This window comes from Epinephelus lanceolatus, chromosome 19 (genome assembly GCF_041903045.1).
Source record: "Epinephelus lanceolatus isolate andai-2023 chromosome 19, ASM4190304v1, whole genome shotgun sequence".
Lineage (NCBI taxonomy): Eukaryota > Metazoa > Chordata > Actinopteri > Perciformes > Serranidae > Epinephelus > Epinephelus lanceolatus.
The window spans coordinates 14,172,231-14,193,343 of NC_135752.1; the positions used below are offsets into that span (position 1 = coordinate 14,172,231).

At 40.3% G+C, this 21,113-nt stretch overlaps 1 protein-coding gene across 1 annotated transcript; it reads left to right on the top strand.

The window, feature by feature from the left end:
• Nucleotides 1-849: 849 nt before the first annotated feature.
• Nucleotides 850-20,044, top strand: ntrk2b (neurotrophic tyrosine kinase, receptor, type 2b). Its single transcript, XM_078162079.1, has 18 exons — nt 850-1,368; nt 3,373-3,447; nt 3,531-3,602; nt 3,689-3,757; nt 3,839-3,990; nt 4,159-4,295; nt 6,231-6,363; nt 6,831-7,139; nt 7,235-7,246; nt 7,368-7,376; nt 7,475-7,509; nt 7,774-7,873; nt 8,934-9,122; nt 9,748-9,878; nt 10,003-10,175; nt 13,554-13,794; nt 16,006-16,164; nt 17,993-20,044. Exons 1-18 carry the CDS (start codon nt 1,172-1,174, stop codon nt 18,176-18,178), a joined length of 2,379 nt encoding a protein of 792 aa, XP_078018205.1. The 5' UTR covers nt 850-1,171; the 3' UTR covers nt 18,179-20,044.
• The last annotated feature ends 1,069 nt before the right edge of the window (nt 20,045-21,113 follow it).

Consider the following 21,113-nt stretch of genomic DNA (forward strand, 5'->3'; position numbering starts at 1 on the left):
CTATTGAAGAGGTTTATTGAACTTGAATATGCCTCATTTGATGACAGGGGGTGTAATTATTTTTCTGTGAACTGTGCCAAAGTTAATAGAAAAAAATACATAATTTCTGACAACATGCTTTTTGCCAGGATTTTTTATATATATAGAAAGCAAGTGTTTTTTATTCCTGCTCCTATATCGCACACTGGCCAGTGATTGGAGTGAGACCCATCTGAAGCTTACAGACATAGTATAGGTAATTATTTTTCATAGATGCACCCCGTCTTGTGCGTCAACCGTACGTCACACTATAGGCCTAATGGCCAACCGTACAACAGTGTTGGTGTGGAAAAAGCGCTGCTTTCATCCAATGCATGGCTCCAGAGCAACTACAACACAAGAGTTTACATCCATATTGTTGTTGTGCCCGCCACAAACAGGGCATTTGACCCACAGCTGCCCACTCGTGCAGCCCGATGAGACTGCAGCATATGATGTTTGAGGTTCTGTTGCACGATCCAAAAAAAAAAAAAAAAAAACCTCAGAGAAATTCCTATAAATACAACTTGTCAGAAACACATCTCTCCGGGGTATCATCGCAACCATCTCCCCCTATAAACCCGATCCCAGTGATGGCTGGGGGAGATGCGCTCGTCCTCGGCGATAATCGATAGACGCATGCAGGTAGCCTTCCTCCCTACACACGCAGCATCACCACGCATCCTTACTCCACTGTGCAGTCTCTCTTATTTTCCTCCCCATCACCACACATATGAGAAATCGCTCGTGGGGGCCCTGCCTATTGATCTCTAAACATCTGGAACACCTCATATTTGTTTTACAAGGCAGAGGCGAACAGTCTGTGCCCGAGATAGAGGAGTGAGACAGCAGCAGCAGCAGCAGCAGCAGCAGCACCAGGACGGACCACTTGACACCTTGCTTCACGACATCGATATGCAGTAGTGTGATACCAGCTCTGCGGAGACGGGAAGGCCAGTCCATGGCATCTTGATATTAAAACCGTGGGCTCTGCGCATTCCTAACCGACGGCGTAGTCTTTTTCTTTTTTATCCTGCGGAGTCGAAAGGATTAACTTGGCCAGATAAAAAGCAGCGAGGGAGGAAATCTTAACAATAATTCAATTTGAGCAGATTCTGTTTTGGGGGATTCGGGGGATATCATTGGACCTGCGATGGACTCCAGCGCGGGGGAATATGGCATGGCTCGTCTTGGATTGTTTTTGGTTTTGATGGGGCTGTGGAGATTTAGCGATGCTTGCCCCGCATCCTGCACTTGCAGCATCTCAAGGATTGTTTGTATTGATTCCGTACCGGGGATCGAGGATTTCCCTGTCCTCACGTTAGATGACATGGAAAACATCACCGAGATGTAAGTGTATGGAAATGATCGTGCAGACAGCGTATGAGCTTATTAGGATGCAATGCGTAAAGAGCTACCTTCGATCGTAGGTCGCAATAATACCCAAGGGCTAGGATTATGATAATAATAAAGGTGATAATAACACCGACAGCAGTATTAAGAACAGCAGGCCTGATATGATTTCCCCCTGTGGATTAAAGATCAATAAGGATCTATCCTTTGCGCTTAATGTCAAACACAAAATGTGTGATTTTTCCCCTTATTACCAATGGGTTTGTCAGATCATGTAGCCTAGTATATGTGCGCGCGCGCGCGCGCGTGTGTGTATGTGTGGCGGGGATGGGGGGATTGCGCGTGCCACTAACGACGACAGTGTGTGTGTGCAATGGTGGTGAGTGCGCGTCAGGCTTATTTGGATTAGTCGGTGTTTCCTTTACAAAACAGCACCAGAGGTAGTGATGGAGTAAATGTTTAGGCCCGACGCAGCCTCTGAGGTGTTCACTCGGCTTTTCTGGGGGGGTTGGCGGTGTGATATAACCTCAGCATGTCAAGAAATGACCACATTGTTGCCAGATTACACATGAGATCACATCGGTTGTATACAGCCGGCGATAGGCTGCCCACAGTTATGTAGCCTTATCTGCGTCAGTGTGTAGGCTTGTGTCGGAGTGTACCTGCTACAACCCTGCACAAGTGTACAACTGCATGGCACCCAGTGGAGGATGGAGGGGAGACTGGGTGAGTTTTCCCGAGGCAGACAGACTGGAACTAGGTGTCACATACCCATCAGTGATGTGGTTCATAATAACCATCTATTAACAAGGTTATTCTTGTATTCAGTTTGCAAATTATAGAAGTCTTAAAGCAGCCTACACCTTGCAGATATTCCTCAGTATGTCTCATCTTTATTTAGTGAGTAAAATGTGCAGCTTTGGCAAATAAATCACCTTTAAAGCTTACAATTAGAATAAACATGTAAATGAAAATCAGGAAGGGTTGTCAGCTTCTAAAAATTAACCACGGATTTTAAAAAATCCTGTCTCTCATTTGTAATACTTTAGGATAAAGACAAAACTCCAGGAGCAGCACAGCCCCTTTATTAATAACTTGTAATATATTGCAGCTTTGTAAAGTTACAATCCACATGTAAACACGTGTTTCTCCCCATACCACTGAAATTAAAAAAGACAACACCTTAAAATAAGTTGGAAATCATTTCTGTTGAAAGCTTTGTTTACTTCAGCAATGTTCCTTTTCTTATAATACTCAAACTCCTTGACGACATAACTTCAATTAATATTGCAAAGGAAAAGATTTCACCTTAAAATATTTTATAAAATTCCTACTTTGCACTTGCATGCCATAAAAGTAGTCCCCATTATTTAAAAAATGATAATATATATGTATATATATATATATATATATTTTTTTTTATTTATTTATTTTTTTTTAAAAAAGCATACTTATTTGATATTTTACGATACATTTTAGTGGTGAGATTTTATCAAAAAGTTGTAGGAAGTGGCATCATAAGGCCATATAAAGGGTATATTTTGATCTTGACTAAAATCCATTTTTTTTTTGTAAATTCACATTAATAAATAGAGCAAACATTAACAATATCAGCAACAAAATATAACAACTGTCACTCAGCACACTGCCAGTGTGTGGCATGCTGTTGTGCTTCACATTATATTGACAATCAAATGTGCTGCAGAGCAAATTCCCTCAGTAAAGGAAAATGACAGCTGTGTGGGCAGTATAGATCACATTTAGCTACAAAATGAAAAAAACAAAAAAACACTGTCATGTTATTTAGGTTCCTGAAACACACACAAACACAACTGATTCTCTTGTTTCACACTGGCATCGTCACTGTGTACAACATCTCACACATATTTCAGATCAGGTTATTGAGCCGACCACCACAGCTTCTTAGCTTTGCCAACACCTCTGGCTCCAAACTGTGTGCACATGTGTCATGACAGTTTTCTCTTTGCTGTTCTTCCACAGATACATTACCAATCAGAACAGACTGTTTGACATCAACGACAACAGTCTGAGGCACTACATAAACCTCAGAAACCTGTAAGTATCACACAGTATGTTCTCATATCAGACTCTTATGTTCTGTAGATGACCTGATGAGTTTATGTTTTAACTTCCAACAGAACAGTGATGAGGACAAGATTGACGTCTATATCAGCAGATGCGTTTTTCAACAACACAAGACTCCAATATGTGTAAGAAGCATTTTAAAGACCTCTTTAGTTGTGTCGGTGTGTGTGCGTGAGTTTGGATTTTGATTGCTGTTTTTGTTCCCTTTTAGAAATCTCAGAGACAACAACCTATCAACACTGTCTTGGAGAACATTTCAGAACTTTAACTCAACTTTGCCGTGAGTGTGCACAAAAGCATCTTTTTTTGTGTTGTGCTTTCGACCAGGGAGTTTCACATGTACTTCGTTTTTATCATCCAGGCTCCTGCTGTCCGGTAACCCTCTGGATTGTGTTTGCGAGAACATGTGGATCAAACTGAGGCTCCTAGAAGATCCAGACAGTCAAGACCTGAAGTGCATAGACGAAAGAGAAGTGCCGAAGGCTTTTGCCACGCTCACTCCACCAGACTGTGGTAATGTGAAACCATGTTATAATAAGCAACGCTGGGGTATGTGATATTGAACGGGTAGAGAGAGATGATCCCTTCATGGAGACAGGAAAGGCGGAAATGAAACTGTAAACAAATCTATCTGAAGTTCTGGTCGGATGTTTAATTTAGCTATTTGCTCATTTCTCGCAGTGGTTCCCAGTGTAGAGGTCACACCAAACACCGTGACGGCGATGAAGGGGAGTAATGCCAAAGCTGTGTGCAAAGCCTCGGGCTCGCCTCCTCCTGAGATTGTGTGGAACTTGGATTGGCTCGCTACCTCGCACAAGGTGAGCTGGGCTACCACACCTAGGGGCGTAGGGCGTCACCACTCTGGGCTCATGATATTTTTTTTTTTTTTTTAAAGGTTTTACTCTTTAAGAGGAGTAAACCACATGAGAACATACTTATGTGATGAGCTCCTGTGGAGTTTGAAAGCTACCTCTGTGATGGCATGAAGGTCATGATAGGGCTATAGATGTGAGACTTGGACTTTTCGAATCACCAGCAAATCTAATGAAAAGATTCAAACTCAATACCCATCTGAACCCTACAAAAAAGCCTATGTAGTGTATCCTTATTTTCATAGAGCTCTGTTGTTGTCAACAAATATTAGAACCACATAAGTGACAATTGAAATAAATCAGACTATATGTTTGTACTCAACTGGACATATTGGTTCCTGGTGAAGATTTACATCATCACCAGGAGCTAATGGACACTGGGCTGAGTGTCACCACAGAGGAGGGAAGTGGGGAAGTTGAGAGATGGACAAACCCGTTGTTGTTCTTGTTCTTTTCATAGGATCTGTTGATAATAAGACGAATAGAGAATGTGACTAGCCTTATCTTCAGGTGCAACTGATGTTGATGTGTTGCAACTGCTGTGGTATGTACTGTGCAGTCAGCCTGTTGTAGCAGGAAGTTATAACTGGTTATTGTACAGTTTAATATACACACTGTAGGACAGTGTTTCTTACAGTGGGGGCTGTGGAACTCTGCCAGAGGGTCATGATCATGATATAAAATGCATATATTTTTTTAATTTCATAGTTAGCTTTACAGTTTAAACGAATAATTTTCAAATTTTGTTTTTACATATTTCCTTTATTTGGTATTACTTAATAGCAACAGTTCACACAATCGTCTTTATTGAGGCATTTTTACAGAGACTCTTTTTTTCATTTTTTTTCCCAATATAATTATGAAACACAAACACATAGCAGAGGATGAGCTGTTTTACATTTAAGATAAATAAATACAAATAATAATAGAAAAAAGTTGAATAAACAAATTTAAACAAAAGAACTGTGTTTCAGGAAAATATACGTTTTTCACTTCTTCCAAATTTCCTCAAAATGAATTTCCTGCAGCCACACTGAGAAGGTTATTTTTTGCATTACAAAGATTTCATAGGTGATATAATACCACTTCTCTGTAAATGAAATGTCAGGCTTAAGCCATGTTTTGTAATTGCATCACTTTAATTTTTAAATCTAAAATAGTACATAGATTATGCTGTAATCTAACAAATTATATATTATTTTAAATCATCTGTCATCTGTGATTTATTTATTCTATGTATGCACTAAGAATGAAACACTTTGAAGTGTTTAAAATGCACATTCGCCCTTTTCTCTTGATTTGCCTTATTTTATTGACATCAGTTGCATTGTTGCAGGGGTATTCTGTGTTGAGTTTAAGGCTTGGCAGAGAAAATCAAATATGATGTTTTTGTCTAATACTTCGATATCAATAATATTGTTGGGTTAACTATTGGTGCCTTCACAAAATATTTACACAGTTAGATTTAAAAACAAATAATGATCAGTAATGTGGATATAATGACTAAGTGGTTAAAGGTAAATAATAGAACAACTACAAGAGTCTGGTAAGTTCAGAAAATCACATCACTGGAATGTAATGACGCCTTTAAAACCAGGAAATGATACTTCTGATATTCCAATATCCAAAATCTAAGACGACATCTTGCCCAGTTCTAGTTGAAATGGTGCAAATATTTTAAATACATATCTAATATCTTTCTAATATATTTCTCTTGTGTTGGTTTTCCACATAATTAAGACTATAGAGGTGTTTATAGAGAGACATACATGAGGGGGGCCCCTGGTATATTCTTTATCTTGTAAGGGGTCCTCAGCTGAAAAACAGTCAAGAGCCTCTGCTGTAGGACACACGATGCAAATAATAATGCTGTATTTACAGATTGAGCCCTCTGATACGGAGAGCAGCCTCACCTTGTCAGAGCTGTCTTCTGACGATAATGGCAAGGTGATCATATGCAGCGCTGAGAACATGGTCGGTCAGACGGAGGCCACCCTGCAGCTCAATATTCTCTGTAAGGACTTCTCTTATTGTTGACTGTAAATGTTAAACTGTAGCACACATGTGTAGGAATTATATTTACTATCAGTACATTTCTCTCATGATCTTTTAAATGCTTGTTTTTGTTTTTCCCGTGGAAGCACAAGGCTCCTCAGTTAGTTCTCATTACTGTCTCTTGGCAAATCTTATTGACTCTCCATGTTTCCTGTCCATAACTCTTCCTCCTGTGAAGCTCCTCATGCCTTACCACACTCCTCTGCTTGTTTAGTGCCACATTTCTCCTCATTCTCCTCTTTCACGTTTCCCCGATGTCAGCGTTTAAATGTTGTGTCATCAGTCTCTCTTCTCTTTTCACCCACCCCCGGCTGCATCTCCTCTCTAAGCCCCATAAATGTTGCTTTTCCTACTGGCTTGTACTCCTGGTGTTTGATTTCCTATCACCCCGTTATTACTCTTCCTCTACTGTTGCCTCCGTGTCAGTTGCCCCCACAATCCAGCAGCTGCTGGGGCCAGAGCGGGACCACCACTGGTGCATCCCCTTCAGCGTGACGGGGAACCCCAAGCCCGATCTGCAGTGGTACCTCGGGAACGTGGCTCTCCAGGAGCAGGACTACATCCACACCAGGATCCACGTGTCCACCGAGAGCGAGTACCACGGCTGCCTGCAGCTGGTCAACCCCACGCACATCCACAACGGCGAGTACAGGCTGGTGGCGAAGAATAAATATGGAGAGGACGAGAAGAAGGTCTCCGCCCTGTTCCTCGACCCGCCTGACATTGACCATACAGGTGCATGTTACAGTAGAGAACATTCAGGAATAAGTCAGCACAATTCTGTAAATGAAGTTCAACTAACACACAGATTTTTTTCTTTCTTTTAGCAGAAGACTACTACTGTAAGTAATGATTCAACTCTATAAAACTTATGCTTATATTTGCTGGCTTGATAATAACTGTAACCCTTCCATGATGTGTTTCTCCTCCTATGGCCTCCACCTGCAACTTGTCTCTGCCCAGACACCACTGGTAGGTGTCACACATTAACATGACACTTATCAGTCAGCATTACAAAGTCAATAGTCATTATTTATCAAATGTTCTGACAAATGTTTACATTTTTTCAGACCCTCCGCTCCCTCCGCTGGATGACAGTGTCGCGGTAAGTGATCCTCATCAGTTTTCACCATGTAAAGCTTCCTGTCCTTTTGGCTCGTGACCCCTCAATACAAATGTTTACTTGTTACCCTCCGTCACCGTTTTGTTTGAATTATGTTTTAAAGCTCAAACATGTAACATAAATATTTGTCCGCCTCCCTGTCATGTAAATAATCTCCCCATGTTGGGACCCACTGATCTAAAAAGATGCCAGATGTTTTTTTGGGTGACAATTTTGTTTCAAAAACATTTTGCTTGACTTCCCCAGGTGTATGTCGTCGTGGGAATTGCAGGAGTTGCTTTGACTGGCTGCGTTCTGATGGTGATCATCCTGAAATATGGAAGAAACTCCAAGTTTGGTATTAAAGGTGGGCTAGTTGTCGTACTATTTTGTATTACTTCAGCATTTTGGGAAATGCACTTATCTACGGTTTGATGAGACAACCTCACACGTGTCTGATTAGCTTAGCTTAGCACGAGGACCGCAAACGCTGGCTCGGCTCTGTCAGTGAATTAAAGGTCAGCATGGTGGCATCAGGAAACTCTTGTTTATTTATTTTTCGGACATAAATCATATTCAGTCAACTTGGTTTCAGTCATATTTTCCTCCTCAATCTCAAACTGTGGGGCCTACCCCACAGTTTGAGATTGAGATCTAACTATTGGCAAAAGAGCATATACACAAATTTTCCCAAAATGTTGAACTATTCCTTTTTTATTTTATATGACCTTAAAATCAGCAGTATATAAACAGGTAATAAAGGGTTTATAATAAACCATAATGTAGCAGGTTGTAGTTTTATAAATGGATATTTTCAAGATTAATTTATTTTGCTGCATATATTTTAACGGGGTTTTTTTTTTTTAAATTCCACTTATGAAGAATCTATAACCAGTGTATTTAATAACATTGTATAATATAGCTGTGTGATAACACACATACACAAATACTTACAGTGTTTTTTAAAGCATTTATGTACTGTTTATACACCTGTACAAAACACTGACAGGGAGGTGTTTATAAATGTGGTCAAAACTCATGATAACATATAATTAATCAGTACCTGTATATACACCATTATGGATACACTTAAAATGTATTTACTTTTGCTCACAACCACATTTTGGGTGGTTAAAATAAACTCTTACTGTTGACTCGAGCTCATTTTCACTGGAACAGTACAAACATGACTACCGGAATTTGTGAGTCATCTGCCTCTGATCTTCTGATACCTTTTTGTCATCTTTTTTTTTTTTAATTTACAACTTATATTTACAAGTCCTTCTCTGTCTTTTCTCCCTCCAACCCTCCTCATTCTCCTCCTCCTTTATGACCACAATTTTCTTTCTTCTCCGCCGCTCTCCATCCTTTACTCTTCACTCTCCTGCTTCGCTTTCCTCTCCACCTCCTCCTCTGTGGCTCCCTAGGCTCCTCCTCAGTCATCAGTAATGACGATGACTCTGCCAGCCCTCTTCATCATGTCTCCAATGGCAACAACACCCCGTCGTCCTCGGAGATGGGTCCAGACGCAGTGATCATTGGGATGACAAAGATCCCTGTCATTGAGAACCCACAGTACTTCCGTAACTCGGGCAGCATGCTGAAATCTGACACGTGTGAGTTACCGCCTCGCTCGACAAATGGCCGGTAACCCGGACCTTTTCTGATAAATCCATGCAGGGGTCACAGCCGGACTCCATATTTATTGTCAGCATCCTGCTGCATTGTGATAGTGACTCCTGCTCTGTGGGACGACTGGATGCTTAGATGATGATCAGAAAAACAAGCTTGTTTACAAAAGGCTTAACTCAGCAGAATGAACCTGAATGTTGTTGTTTTTTCTTAGACGATGTGGTTTATCATGATTTTTAGAAATATTAAGAAGGGCTGAATCTGAAAACTAACCATCAACAATTTTGATAACTGTTTAGATCATTTATCAAGCAAGGATGATGCGTTTGCTTTTCTAGCTTTTTAAATGTGTAGATTTGCAGCTTTGTCTATTTGATATTATAGTGAATTGAACATTTTTTACTATTTCCTGATATTTTACAGACTAATTTATTCATTGCAGAGTCAAACAAATCTACAATGAAAATATTTTGTAACCTAGTTGCAGTCTTGATCCAATTTGACCTGTATAACTTTGATATATTTCTGACTAAAAATCACAAAAATTCCCACTGAATAATCAAGACGCACTCGTGACCTTGATCTAATTTGTCTTATTCTGCATTAAAGTTGTCCAGCACATCAAGAGACACAACATTGTGCTGAAGCGGGAGCTCGGAGAGGGAGCCTTTGGGAAGGTGTTTCTCGCCGAGTGCTACAACCTCACACCAGACCAGGAGAAACTCCATGTGGCAGTCAAGGTACGGATCAAGAAGACATTCCCTCAACTAAGCAATGCACTTATCATGTGGTTAGTGAATTCTATTGACTAGATGTACGTTCTTGTAGATAATGCTCCTCACCTTGTCTTTGCCTTTTTGTCAGACTCTGAAAGAGGCCAACGAGAGCGGCCGAGCAGACTTCTACAGAGAGGCAGAGCTCCTCACCAACCTGCAACATGAACACATTGTCACTTTCTACGGGGTGTGTGTGGAGAGCGACCCGCTCATCATGGTGTTTGAATACATGAAACATGGTGACCTAAACAAGTTTCTCAGGTAGGATCATTTTGACTTTTAAAAATGATGACCTGGAAGAGATATGAACATGTTTGCTGTCTTGCTGAGAGTTAGACAAGAAGATCGATGCCACTGTCATGTCTGTACGTTCAATATGAGGTTATCGCCAGCAGCAGATTAGTTTAGCTTAGCATTAAGACTGGAAACAGCATGCCTGGCTCTGTACAAAGATTAAGGAAAAACAGTTTACGCGCACCTATAAAAGTCACTAAATAACACTTTTTATCTTGTTTGTTAAAGTAAACAGAGAGGGTACAAAGTTGTGGTTATATGGTGAAATGACGGACTATTTGCTGGTGGCAGTGACTTCCTGATGGGAAATTTGCATTTCCTAAAATAGAGACTGCATGACCTGCCCTACTGTCCTTCTGATTGGCTAGTCCTCGTTGCCTTCGTTGGTTGAGTTAGTTAGGTTTCTGCAAGAGGAGTGGGATTGGTTAGGATTAGGGTAAACCAATCTCACTCTGCCGAGTGAGACAGAATAGGGCGGGTCATGCCAATCTCCTAGAAAAGTCCTAGGAGTCCTGTCATCACCATGAAGTTGCTAGGCAACCAGCGCAGACTCCAGGAAGTCACTGCTCTTGGCCAAGAAATAGTCCAGCACATAATCCACCATAAAACCACAACCTGTTGTCTTTACACTTTGGTTACTATGCAGATTAACCAAACATGATTTATCATGTTAGCTTTAAAAGGAGCTGGTAGGTGGATTTTGGTTGGGTATTTTTTTGGATAGAGCCAGGCTAGTGTCAGCTGTTTACCCCTGTTTCAGGTTTTAATACTAAGCTAAGCTAACTGTCTCCTGACACTAGCTTTGTATTCATGTATACATGTACAGACATGTGAGTGATATTGATCTACTCACCTAACTCTAAGCAAGAAAGCAAATAAGTATATTTAGCTATATGTGTCATAACGTTATAGAAACATAATCATGCTTGATGATGTTGTTAATTTCTCCCCAGTTTCTGATCATATTCCTGCTGGAACATTTTCAGGTTGCAAAGATTTTGGTTTAGAAGCTTTTAATGGTCATTTTTCATGGAAAGTGCTGCTATACTCCATTACAGTCATTCCCCGGCAGCAAATACACTGCTTCATGTAGCTACATGCTAACATCAGGGAAACTAGTAATGTTTGTCACTGATGTTTCTAATTTCTCCCCAATATCAGATCGTATTCCTGTTGGTACGTCCAGTTGTCAAGGTTTTGGTTTAGAAGCAATTAATGGTCATTTTTTCATTGTAGAGAGTACCGCTATACTGCATTACAATCATTCCCCAACTGCAAGCACACTGGTACATGTAGCTGCATGCTAACATTGGAGAAACCAGTAATCTTGGTCGCTGATGTTGTTAATTTATCCACAACTTCAGATAAAAATCCTGCTCAAGCGCATCCAGTTGTAAAGATGGTAGAAAAGTGCCGCTTTACTCTGTAACAGACACTCCCTGGCTGGAAGTACACTGCTACGTGTAGCCACAAGCTAACATCGGGAAAATCAATCATCTTTGTTGCTGATGTTGTGAATGCCTCCCCAATTTCAGATGATATTTTTGCTCAAACATGTATGGTTGTGAGGATTTTGGTTCAGAAGCTTTTAATGGTCAGGCTTTGAACCATTCTGCATACTTTATTTCCAATGCTCTTTTCTACTTTTGAGTCAAGATGACATCAGCTCGTGACAGGTTTCTTTACATGTTCAGCTGCTAGAGGTGTGGTACTGCAAGTGTTTACATTATATGGCCCACACTGTTACATGTAGCTACATGCATCATAACGTTAGGGAGATATATAACCATGCTTGACGATGTTGTTAATTTTTCCCCAATTTCAGATCATATTCCTGTAACAACATTTTCCAGTTGTGAAGATTTTAGTTTTGAAGATTTTAATGGTCATTTTTCATCTTAGAAAGTGTCATTTTGCTCCATTACAGTCATTTCTCGGCTGCAAGCACAGTGCTACATGTAGCTACATGTTAACATCAGGGAAACCAGTAATCTTTGTTGCTGATGTCGTTGATTTCTCCACAATTTCATATCATATTCCTACTTGAACCTGTCTGCTTTTTAAACATTTTGTTGTGAAGCTTTTAATGGTAATTTTTCATGGTAAAAAATGTGGCTATATTCTATTACAGTAATTTCTTAGCTGCAAGCACAATGCTACATGTAGCTGCATGCTAACATTGGGGAAACTGATCTTGGTTGCTGATATTGTTAATTTCTCCATGATTTCAGATCATGTTCCTGCTCAAACACATCCAGTTGTGAAGATTTTGGTTTAGAAGCTTTTACTAGGGATTTTCACAGTGGAAACTGCCACTTTACTGTGTAAGGGGCCGTACAGATGCCCCTTCTTTAACCAACTGGAAATCATGAGGTTGGGTGCTGGGCGCTACTTTTGTGCCTTTTTCGAACCAGTTTTCAAGAACGTGGTGGCAGCTTGCGTCTGAGGTCGCTAAGCAACCTTAACAAGCACTGTATCAAAGCCTATTTACCTGAAATCCTGAGTGCAGAGCTGATCTTCTTTCAGACGCTGTTAATAAGTGTGTGGGCATTTCGTCTGTGGGACAGATGTCAAGCTCTGGCAGCCCTGCACCAAAATGATCAACTTTTCCATATTTAGCACAGACTGATATTTACAGTAGACGGGAAAGATATCTGGCAGTTGTGATTGGTTGTTCCTCATCACATGACATGCACCACATGTCATGTGATTGGTTGTTCCTCATCACATGACATGTGGTGCATGCTGTTGTGCTCCAAAGGTTGAACTCACAACGAACTTTATCTCACAACAAAGCTGTCGTGCCCTGAAAAATGGGCGCTCAGGAACACAAGCGTACATTAAAAACAACTAATTTGAGGGCGCAAAAGTACATCAGGAAAACTACAGTAGTAAGAATCTTTGTTGCTGATGTTGTTAATGTCTCCATGATTTCAGATCATGTTTCTGCTCGAACATGTCCAGTTGTGAAGATTTTGGTTAAGAAGCTGTTACTGGTCATTTTTCATAGTAGAAAGTGCAGCCATACTATGAAACAATCATTCCCTGGCTGCAATAGCAGTGTAGAGACGTAGAGATATGGATGACCTGGAGACCCTGACCAGTCTGAGTTGTCTCAGACAGAAGGTGAATGGATGTTCCAGCACAGACAGTATGAGGAAAATCTTCATCAGATCAACAGAAAATTAACCTGCAACAATTTTGATAATTGTTTGTCATTTTTGGAGCAAAATATGAAGAGCTTCCAGCCATTCCGATGTCACTATTCAATGTTTGGCCTTATATTTTCTGAACTATACAGTGGTACAACTGTCAGAAGCTCTGATGAAGTGTTTCTGGGTGCAGGTCCCACGGTCCTGATGCAGTGCTAATGGCAGACGGTCAACACAGTATCCTGGTGGAGCTCACCCAGTCCCAGATGCTGCACATTGCCCAACAGATTGCTGCTGGCATGGTCTACCTGGCCTCCCAACACTTTGTCCACAGAGACTTGGCAACCAGGAACTGCTTGGTAGGAGAAAACCTGCTGGTCAAGATAGGAGACTTTGGCATGTCCAGAGACGTTTACAGCACAGACTACTACAGAGTGAGTCCCGTGTATTTTTATTACCCTTTTTTTCTCACCTTGTCCTGCCCCTAGTCTCTCTTACACACACACACACACACACACGCACTCACAACCCTCTGATATATATATATATATATATATATATATATATATATATATATATATATATATACACATATATATATATATATATATGTATATGTATACAGAAATATGGAAATGTAGCCACATACGCACAGTCTCAAATATGTAATTAGAATTTTATTCCAGTTTTGGCCTGAAATAACTGTGTAGCTGCAGAAATGACAATTTTAACCAGAGGTATTTTATCTATTTTTAATACCATTTAAATGCAAATTCTATAATCTGCATAAAATTACTGTTTCCATGGTAATAAGGGCCAACAGTGCAAAAATGCATCAGCAGTTTTTCCTTTTCCCTGGGCAAGGAGTTAATATGAACAGCAACATATTAAACTATGGTGCAGTATATTTTCTGACCCACTGACGGTCGTGACAGGATAACTCTTTGTTATAAGAACCTAATACTACAATACAATACAATTTTTTAAAAAGAATAAAAATTATCATATTGAGTAACGGATGTATTTTACTCCCTCATCCTCTCAGTCTCTGATCCCAGCTTGAATCCCACAGTGCCCTCTGCTGTCTAAAGTGGAGTCAGATATCTAAACACACAAAAAACATCATCTCTGTGATGCATTTTCCTGCATCAGATATGATCACCATAAAGACGGCCTGTCACCAGTTCCCGATATCAAACGTTTTTATCATATGAAAAGACAGAGCATGAACGCAGCTAACAGTATGACTGCCTCATCCGCTGTAATGCTGCTTTCAATTAGCAAATCAAAGAAAATCATGTGATGCAATAAATCAGATCAACCAAGAATATAACTGAATAAAGCTCACATTTAGAGGATGACGTGGCTTAATGTTTAGTTTAGTGGTGAATAAAACAAAACAAAAAAATATATATATAATATATAGAATTACATTTGTGCACCATTGTTGATCTGCCAGGCATGAGAAGTATCATATATGCTGGTGAGTGTGAGTTTATGTAGGTGAGAGGATGAGCGTGAAAGGATGGTGATTAGATAAAAGAGGAGACAGTGAGAGAAGGAAATGCATTTAGTAGACAGGAAATATCTGATGGAAGAAGACAGGAAGACTCTGGTTGGATAAAAGGTTTTGATGCAATAACCGGCATGTTACAGGAATGCCAGAGTGACTAAACGCGATTGCTCACTATTAAAAAAAAAATACACTCACTTGCCAGTTAATTAGGTACACCGGGCTAAAACGAATGTAGTCTAATGCAGCAGCCCATAAAGGCTGTAATGTTCAGTTTTTGTTTAAGCTGTTTTTCTGTCCATCATTTTGGACAATGCAATTTGCAGCCTTGTTGAATTGTGTTGTTGTAATGACAGGTGTTTCTATTATTTTTTCCACCCAATTTAAATCAGTAAGGGTGGGCTACGTAACAGGAACACTGCTCTGTATGATGGGTTGTCCTTAGGCACAGCAATGCTTTGAGAAAAATGCTAAATGTTGACATGCTGATGTTTAGCAGGTGTAATGTTCCCCATCTTAGTTTAGCATGATTGATTGGCTCTGATTGGCTAGTGCTGGTTGCTTTCATTAGTTGGATTGGTTAGGTTTAAGCATGAGGAGTGAGATAGGTTAGGGTTAGAGTAAGAATATCAGGTAAGCCAAGTAGAGGTAGAGTAGGGCAGAGTAGGGTGGGTCGTACAATAAGTAAAGATCTACTAGACATTAATATATGTACACGTTGCTGCTGATTGGGTAACACCTCTGACACACCCACCAAACAAGAGAGAACATACTTCAGAGTCTCTTGCACACCATTTCTTTCAACCTGGAAACCTGAACACGCCCCGGGACTGGCAAGAAAGTCTGAGGGCATCTAGTAGGTGGCTTTAGGATGGCAGGTCTCGGGAGTTAGAGGAAAGAACATGTCCTGCGGGATATGAGCAGCTAAAGTAAACAAAAAACTAGACAGTCTGTACCAAATTTTATGGCAATACATTCAATACTGTTTCAAATATTTCAGTCTGGACCAAAGTGGAGAAACAATAAACCGTCATTACAGTCCAAAGTGCTGCATCAAAGTGTGGCTAAAAATATCCCAATAAAGTAGATTCAGTCAGTCAGTCTCTCCCTCTGTCTGTCTCTCTCTCTGCAGGTGGGCGGTCATACGATGCTCCCAATCCGCTGGATGCCCCCAGAGAGCATCATGTACCGGCGGTTCACCACAGAGAGTGATGTGTGGAGCCTCGGTGTGGTGCTGTGGGAGATCTTCACCTATGGCAAGCAGCCCTGGTACCAGCTCTCCAACAATGAGGTCAGAGTCACACGAGGTCTACGGTTATCTTAGTCAGTGCTGGCACTCAGTCAGACGATGCTCACAGAGTTTAGAGACTCTTTATACTACACACATTGACGACCTACTCTTAAACACAGAGACTTTTATGTGACCCAGCTTTGCAACTATCACTGAGACACAGACCCAAAAACTTGTAGTTTGAAAGATGTGAGCATTTTTAACCAGGTAGCTATGATGTAACTGATGCCATGCTGACATCATCAAGGAGGATTTAGATACTGTGTACCAAAAAATAATAATAATGATTTTTAAAAATCTATTAAATTTGGGTTAAATTACATCAAACAACAGTCTTTGGCAGATGTGTGATATCCAAACTAATATCCATCCATCCATCCATCCATCCATCCATTTTCATAACCGCTTATCGTCTTGAGGGTCATGGGGGTGCTGGAGCCTATCCCAGCTGACATTGGGCGAGAGGCAGGGTACACCCTGGACATGTCGCCAGACCTATCACAGGGCTGACACATAGAGACAGACAACCATTCACACTCACATTCACACCTACGGGTAATTTAGAGTCACCAGTTAACCTGCATGTCTTTGGACTGTGGGAGGAAGCCGGAGTACCTGGAGAAAACCCACGGTGACATTTGGAGAACATGCAAACTAACATATATATATTTGTTTTTTTAGGCAGGTTTAGATCAGCAAGTGCCAGCTGGCATACTGTATATTGGAAAATTCTGACTTTCCAAGTTATAATCATGACCTGATATCGATGTGAACACTATACATGAGTCAAAAACTTGTACAATAGCTATGATATGACGTGAATGAGGCATAAGATGGTTGCATTATGGGAAATGTAGTATCCAGTGTTTTGGGGATTTTGATGAAATTCAGTTTGTTTGTTTTTTCAGTTTCTTCTAACTCTTCAAACTTTATAGAATTACATCACTAAATGCTTACTATAAAACGAATTAAAACCTTTTGTTTCTTTATTAAACTGAACTTTCTTCAGATTTTCTCATTTCTCAAATTTAGATTTTTTTTTTATTATTATTTTTTTTTTTCTATGTAGGGTTTTCCTAAAAAAAACAATGTATAGCCTCAGACAAAAGTCATCCCTCTCAACCACTCACCAGTCACTTGTGAGTCATTAGAAGTGTGTGGCGGTGTATTTATCCACCCTCTGACTGTATTTTCTTATTTTCTTCTTACGCTGTGCTTTGCTGTGTCCAAGACGTTCCTGGGCACAGTGCACAGGCAAGGTCAGAACTCTATATAAAGGTAGGGAGCAGTTGCTAGAGTGTAAGCAGCATGCATCCAAGAGAAAGCTTCCAAAATCATGGACAAAGTGCCAAAAAAAAAAAAAAAAAAAAAAATATATATATATATATATATATATATATATATATAGTGAATAAGAGTGAATATGGGGTTGGCTTTCACTTTCACTTTTGCTAGCAACACGTCCCGCATAGTATACCTTTAGTTTTATCTCATTGTTCTTCTGTACATGAACAGTCAGGTATAGATTTCAGGGGGGACAGGAATCAGGGAAGTTGTGGTTCATGGTCAGCTCCTTAACCCCAAAACACCAGGACTGCTCTTGTCTCATGGGGGTAAAAGCAACCACCTGAATTAAAACCCAAAAAATCCCTTTTTGTTATGTGGAGATGGATAAAGAGATGTGTAACAAGACTTCTGCATAAAAGTAAAAACTTCACGATCATCATATTTAGATCATCTTTGTTTTCAGTTCTCTCAACACATCTAATATTATAACCTGCTTTCCTGAGAACCTGATTTCATTGTTTTGTCACCCTGTGTCCTGCAGGTGATCGAGTGCATCACCCAGGGCCGCGTGCTGCAGCGGCCCCGCACCTGTCCTAAAGAGGTGTACGACCTGATGCTGGGCTGCTGGCAGAGAGAGCCCTACATGAGGCTGAACATCAAGGAGATCCACAGCATGCTCCAGAGCCTCGCCAAGGCCTCGCCCGTGTACCTGGACATACTGGGCTGATGCACCCCGTGTTCTTGTATGTACTCTTGCGTGCATGTGTGTGAGCTGGGGGCTTCGTACGTGGACAAGCGGCTGCGTGTTTGTTTGCACATGATGAGACGGAGAGCGGAGGAGGAAATGAAGGCTGTGCGACTGTGTGAGTGCGTCTGTGTACAGTACCTGGCTGTAAATGTTCCTGTAAATGCTATCGTCCGTGTCCTCATCGTCACATCGAGAAAAGCCTTAAATTTGAGTGATCTTTTCTTTTTTCTTTCTTATCCATTTGTTACTGAGGCATGTTTCACAAATGGAAACCAAAATGCATACAGGATCATGTAACTTTATGTGAGAGGCATAAAAATAAATAAAACCCAATGATCAGAAACACTGATCATTGGGTTACTCCGTCTCAGCTCATCGCATTAAATAACCTCCTGTGTTCCACATCTGCTGGGAGTGAAAGGGAAAATAATGTGTCTCCATAATGGACAGTGTATGGACACAACTTTGTAGATAGAGCTTCTTTCAAAACACAGCAACATATTCTGCAGGAAGATAAAAAGAATACTCATCGAATTACAGCTGAATCTTTTTCTTTTATATGTCACAGACTATTTTAATATTTGTAGAGTTTATAAATGTTGACTCTGTTGATTTCATTTGCTTGTTTTAATTTTAAGCATACGTGTGGATTGTCACATGCATACGTATAAAAACAGTGTGAAGCCCATATAGATTCTCATAGATGCCTGTGTCTGTCATATATAATCTACTCAAGTCCGCTGAAGGACTTCCCGATGTGAAATCAATGTCGAGGTTGTAAAACACAAGGGCATACAGCGTTTTACACTGTTTCTTTTGTCATGTTTTATGTAAATATCTACACACGAGGTCATCTATATTTACAAAGTGGTGTTTAAAGCGTTGTTGGAGTGCTCGGCTCATTTCACAACCTTTTCATTTGATGTATCTAAAGCACAGAGAACGAGGACTCGGCGGTGTTGAGCTCAAAAAAAAGAAGGAAAAAAAAAAGATGAGCACAGTTTTGTTTTATTTTTTTCATTCACCAGCAAAATGCCATTTAGCAAATCTTTGTTGTTCGGTGGCCCATATCTGTAAGTAATGTGGTTTTGTATGCATCTTCAGAGGCAGATGTTGCTGTTGATGAGATTGTGTTAGAGAAGATCTGATTTATTTATTTTTTTGTAATTTCTAAGAGGGATTGACGGGGCATTTTGATGCAGTTTACCGTTTCAATATATTGAGGATTTATTTGTTTTCAGCTCTTTATTTTTTGTACATATTGAAGTTGCTACTTGTTTGTCATTTACAGGAGCGTACTTTGAGGATGTAATCTTTAATTCTACGTTGTAAGCTAAAAGGCCGCAGCAAACGGATTAATTAAGAGTCTGATTGCCCTTAAAGTGTCCCAGGGGTGCTTTCATCTCTCTGAGCGGCCCCAGTCAGCCGGGTGGCGGTGGCTAAAACAGCTCCTCACTTGGGGCACCGCTAAAGCACATGTGCATAGGCTGCTTGGAAAGTGCTTCTAAAAAGCATTGTTGTAGTTTATTTTCCAAATGATCTTGTTTGGAGATTCAAAAAAGGCTGAAAATATTAAAGCAAGCGTGTCGGTCCGAGTGTGTAGTCTGAACTTCTGTATTAATCTTTGCAAAAACAGCAGAAATGACTCCTTCATAATAACCACAGTGTATTTCCATATGGAGGCATAACGCAGTCAGGCTCTTTGCTGAGACAATAAGTTAAGTGCACTTTGTAGCGTTACTTAACCCCCGAATGCACAACCTGAGCGGCTGACCACTCTCCGCCTTGACCTCAACTGCACTTAATAACAAAAAAAACAAACAAAAAAAAAAAAGTCACTGTTGCTGTGCTGGAAGCGACTGAGGCAAGTCCTAACTCTGACACATTGTCCTTGATGAAAACGATTCAGTGTCCCTCTATGTTTTTATTACAGCGTTTGTCAGTTCTGTATAATAGTCATGTGTCTGCTGTACATAAATTGCTGTCCATTCTGTACAGTTCTGATAATTGTCTATATCAATAGTAGGCTATGTTTAATAGTATAATCTGTTTGAAGCAGGTATCATGTCCAAAACTGTGTGACATCTATTGAAGACAACGTGTTATGGGCCACTGGCAATACATACTACGTGTAAATACGATTTTATTTGTGCTACATTGTATAATTTCTTTGTGCTCGTTCATAATACCAGTGAGAATACAATCCTTTTTTTTGGCAACTTTTGATCTGCAGAGGACTTTATTTGAACTATGTGTTTTTTTCTCTGAAGAAAAACAAACAAAAAAAAGAAGACAAAAAAAAGAAAAAGAGAAACGATCTCCTCTTTCCTCTCCACTGTGATGGGGAGATTACACAGAGGCTGTTTGAGATGCGGTCTGTCCGTAGGAGGACCATAGACTCTGGATCTGATTACACATCAGGATCTCTCCTAGCTGACAGGCATCCCAGCAGACGTGTGGCCACTGGCGGGGAGGTCAAAGGTCGCCTCCTGGCCAACCCCACCACTCAACCTCTGACTGACTGTAGCCTATTTTGATCCTCTTTCAGATGAATAACTGTGACTTTGCATCATGAATAGTATATTATTTTGAATGTAATCTAGAAGGGTCGGGACCTTTTTTGAATGTAATCTATCTCGGGGGAGGGAGGGGGCGTTAATGATTCTTTTGTAAATATATGGTAAATGAAAAAAAAAAAGATTACAGTTTTCATTCCTGTGCAGATAACAAATTTTACTTACTGTGTGAATACAAAGAGAGAGAGAGTGTATGTGTTTGTGTGTGTGACTAATGTCTCCGAGGTGGTGTGTGTGCGTTTGCACATGCATCTGTATGCAAGAGTGTGCGTATGTGTGTTTGTGAGTATGCGTGTGTGTGTGCTCTCCTGGCAGATTTAATCCTGCTTTAATCAGCC

What these genes read in the sequence shown, in the direction of transcription:
- ntrk2b (XM_078162079.1), top strand. Translation starts at nt 1,172, where the DNA reads ATGGACTCCAGCGCGGGGGAATATGGCATGGCTCGTCTTGGATTGTTT. An exon ending in CGCTGGATGACAGTGTCGCG is followed by an intron (nt 7,510 to 7,773) that starts GTAAGTGATCCT and finishes TGACTTCCCCAG; the next exon opens with GTGTATGTCGTCGTGGGAAT. An exon ending in CATGCTGAAATCTGACACGT is followed by an intron (nt 9,123 to 9,747) that starts GTGAGTTACCGC and finishes TCTGCATTAAAG; the next exon opens with TTGTCCAGCACATCAAGAGA.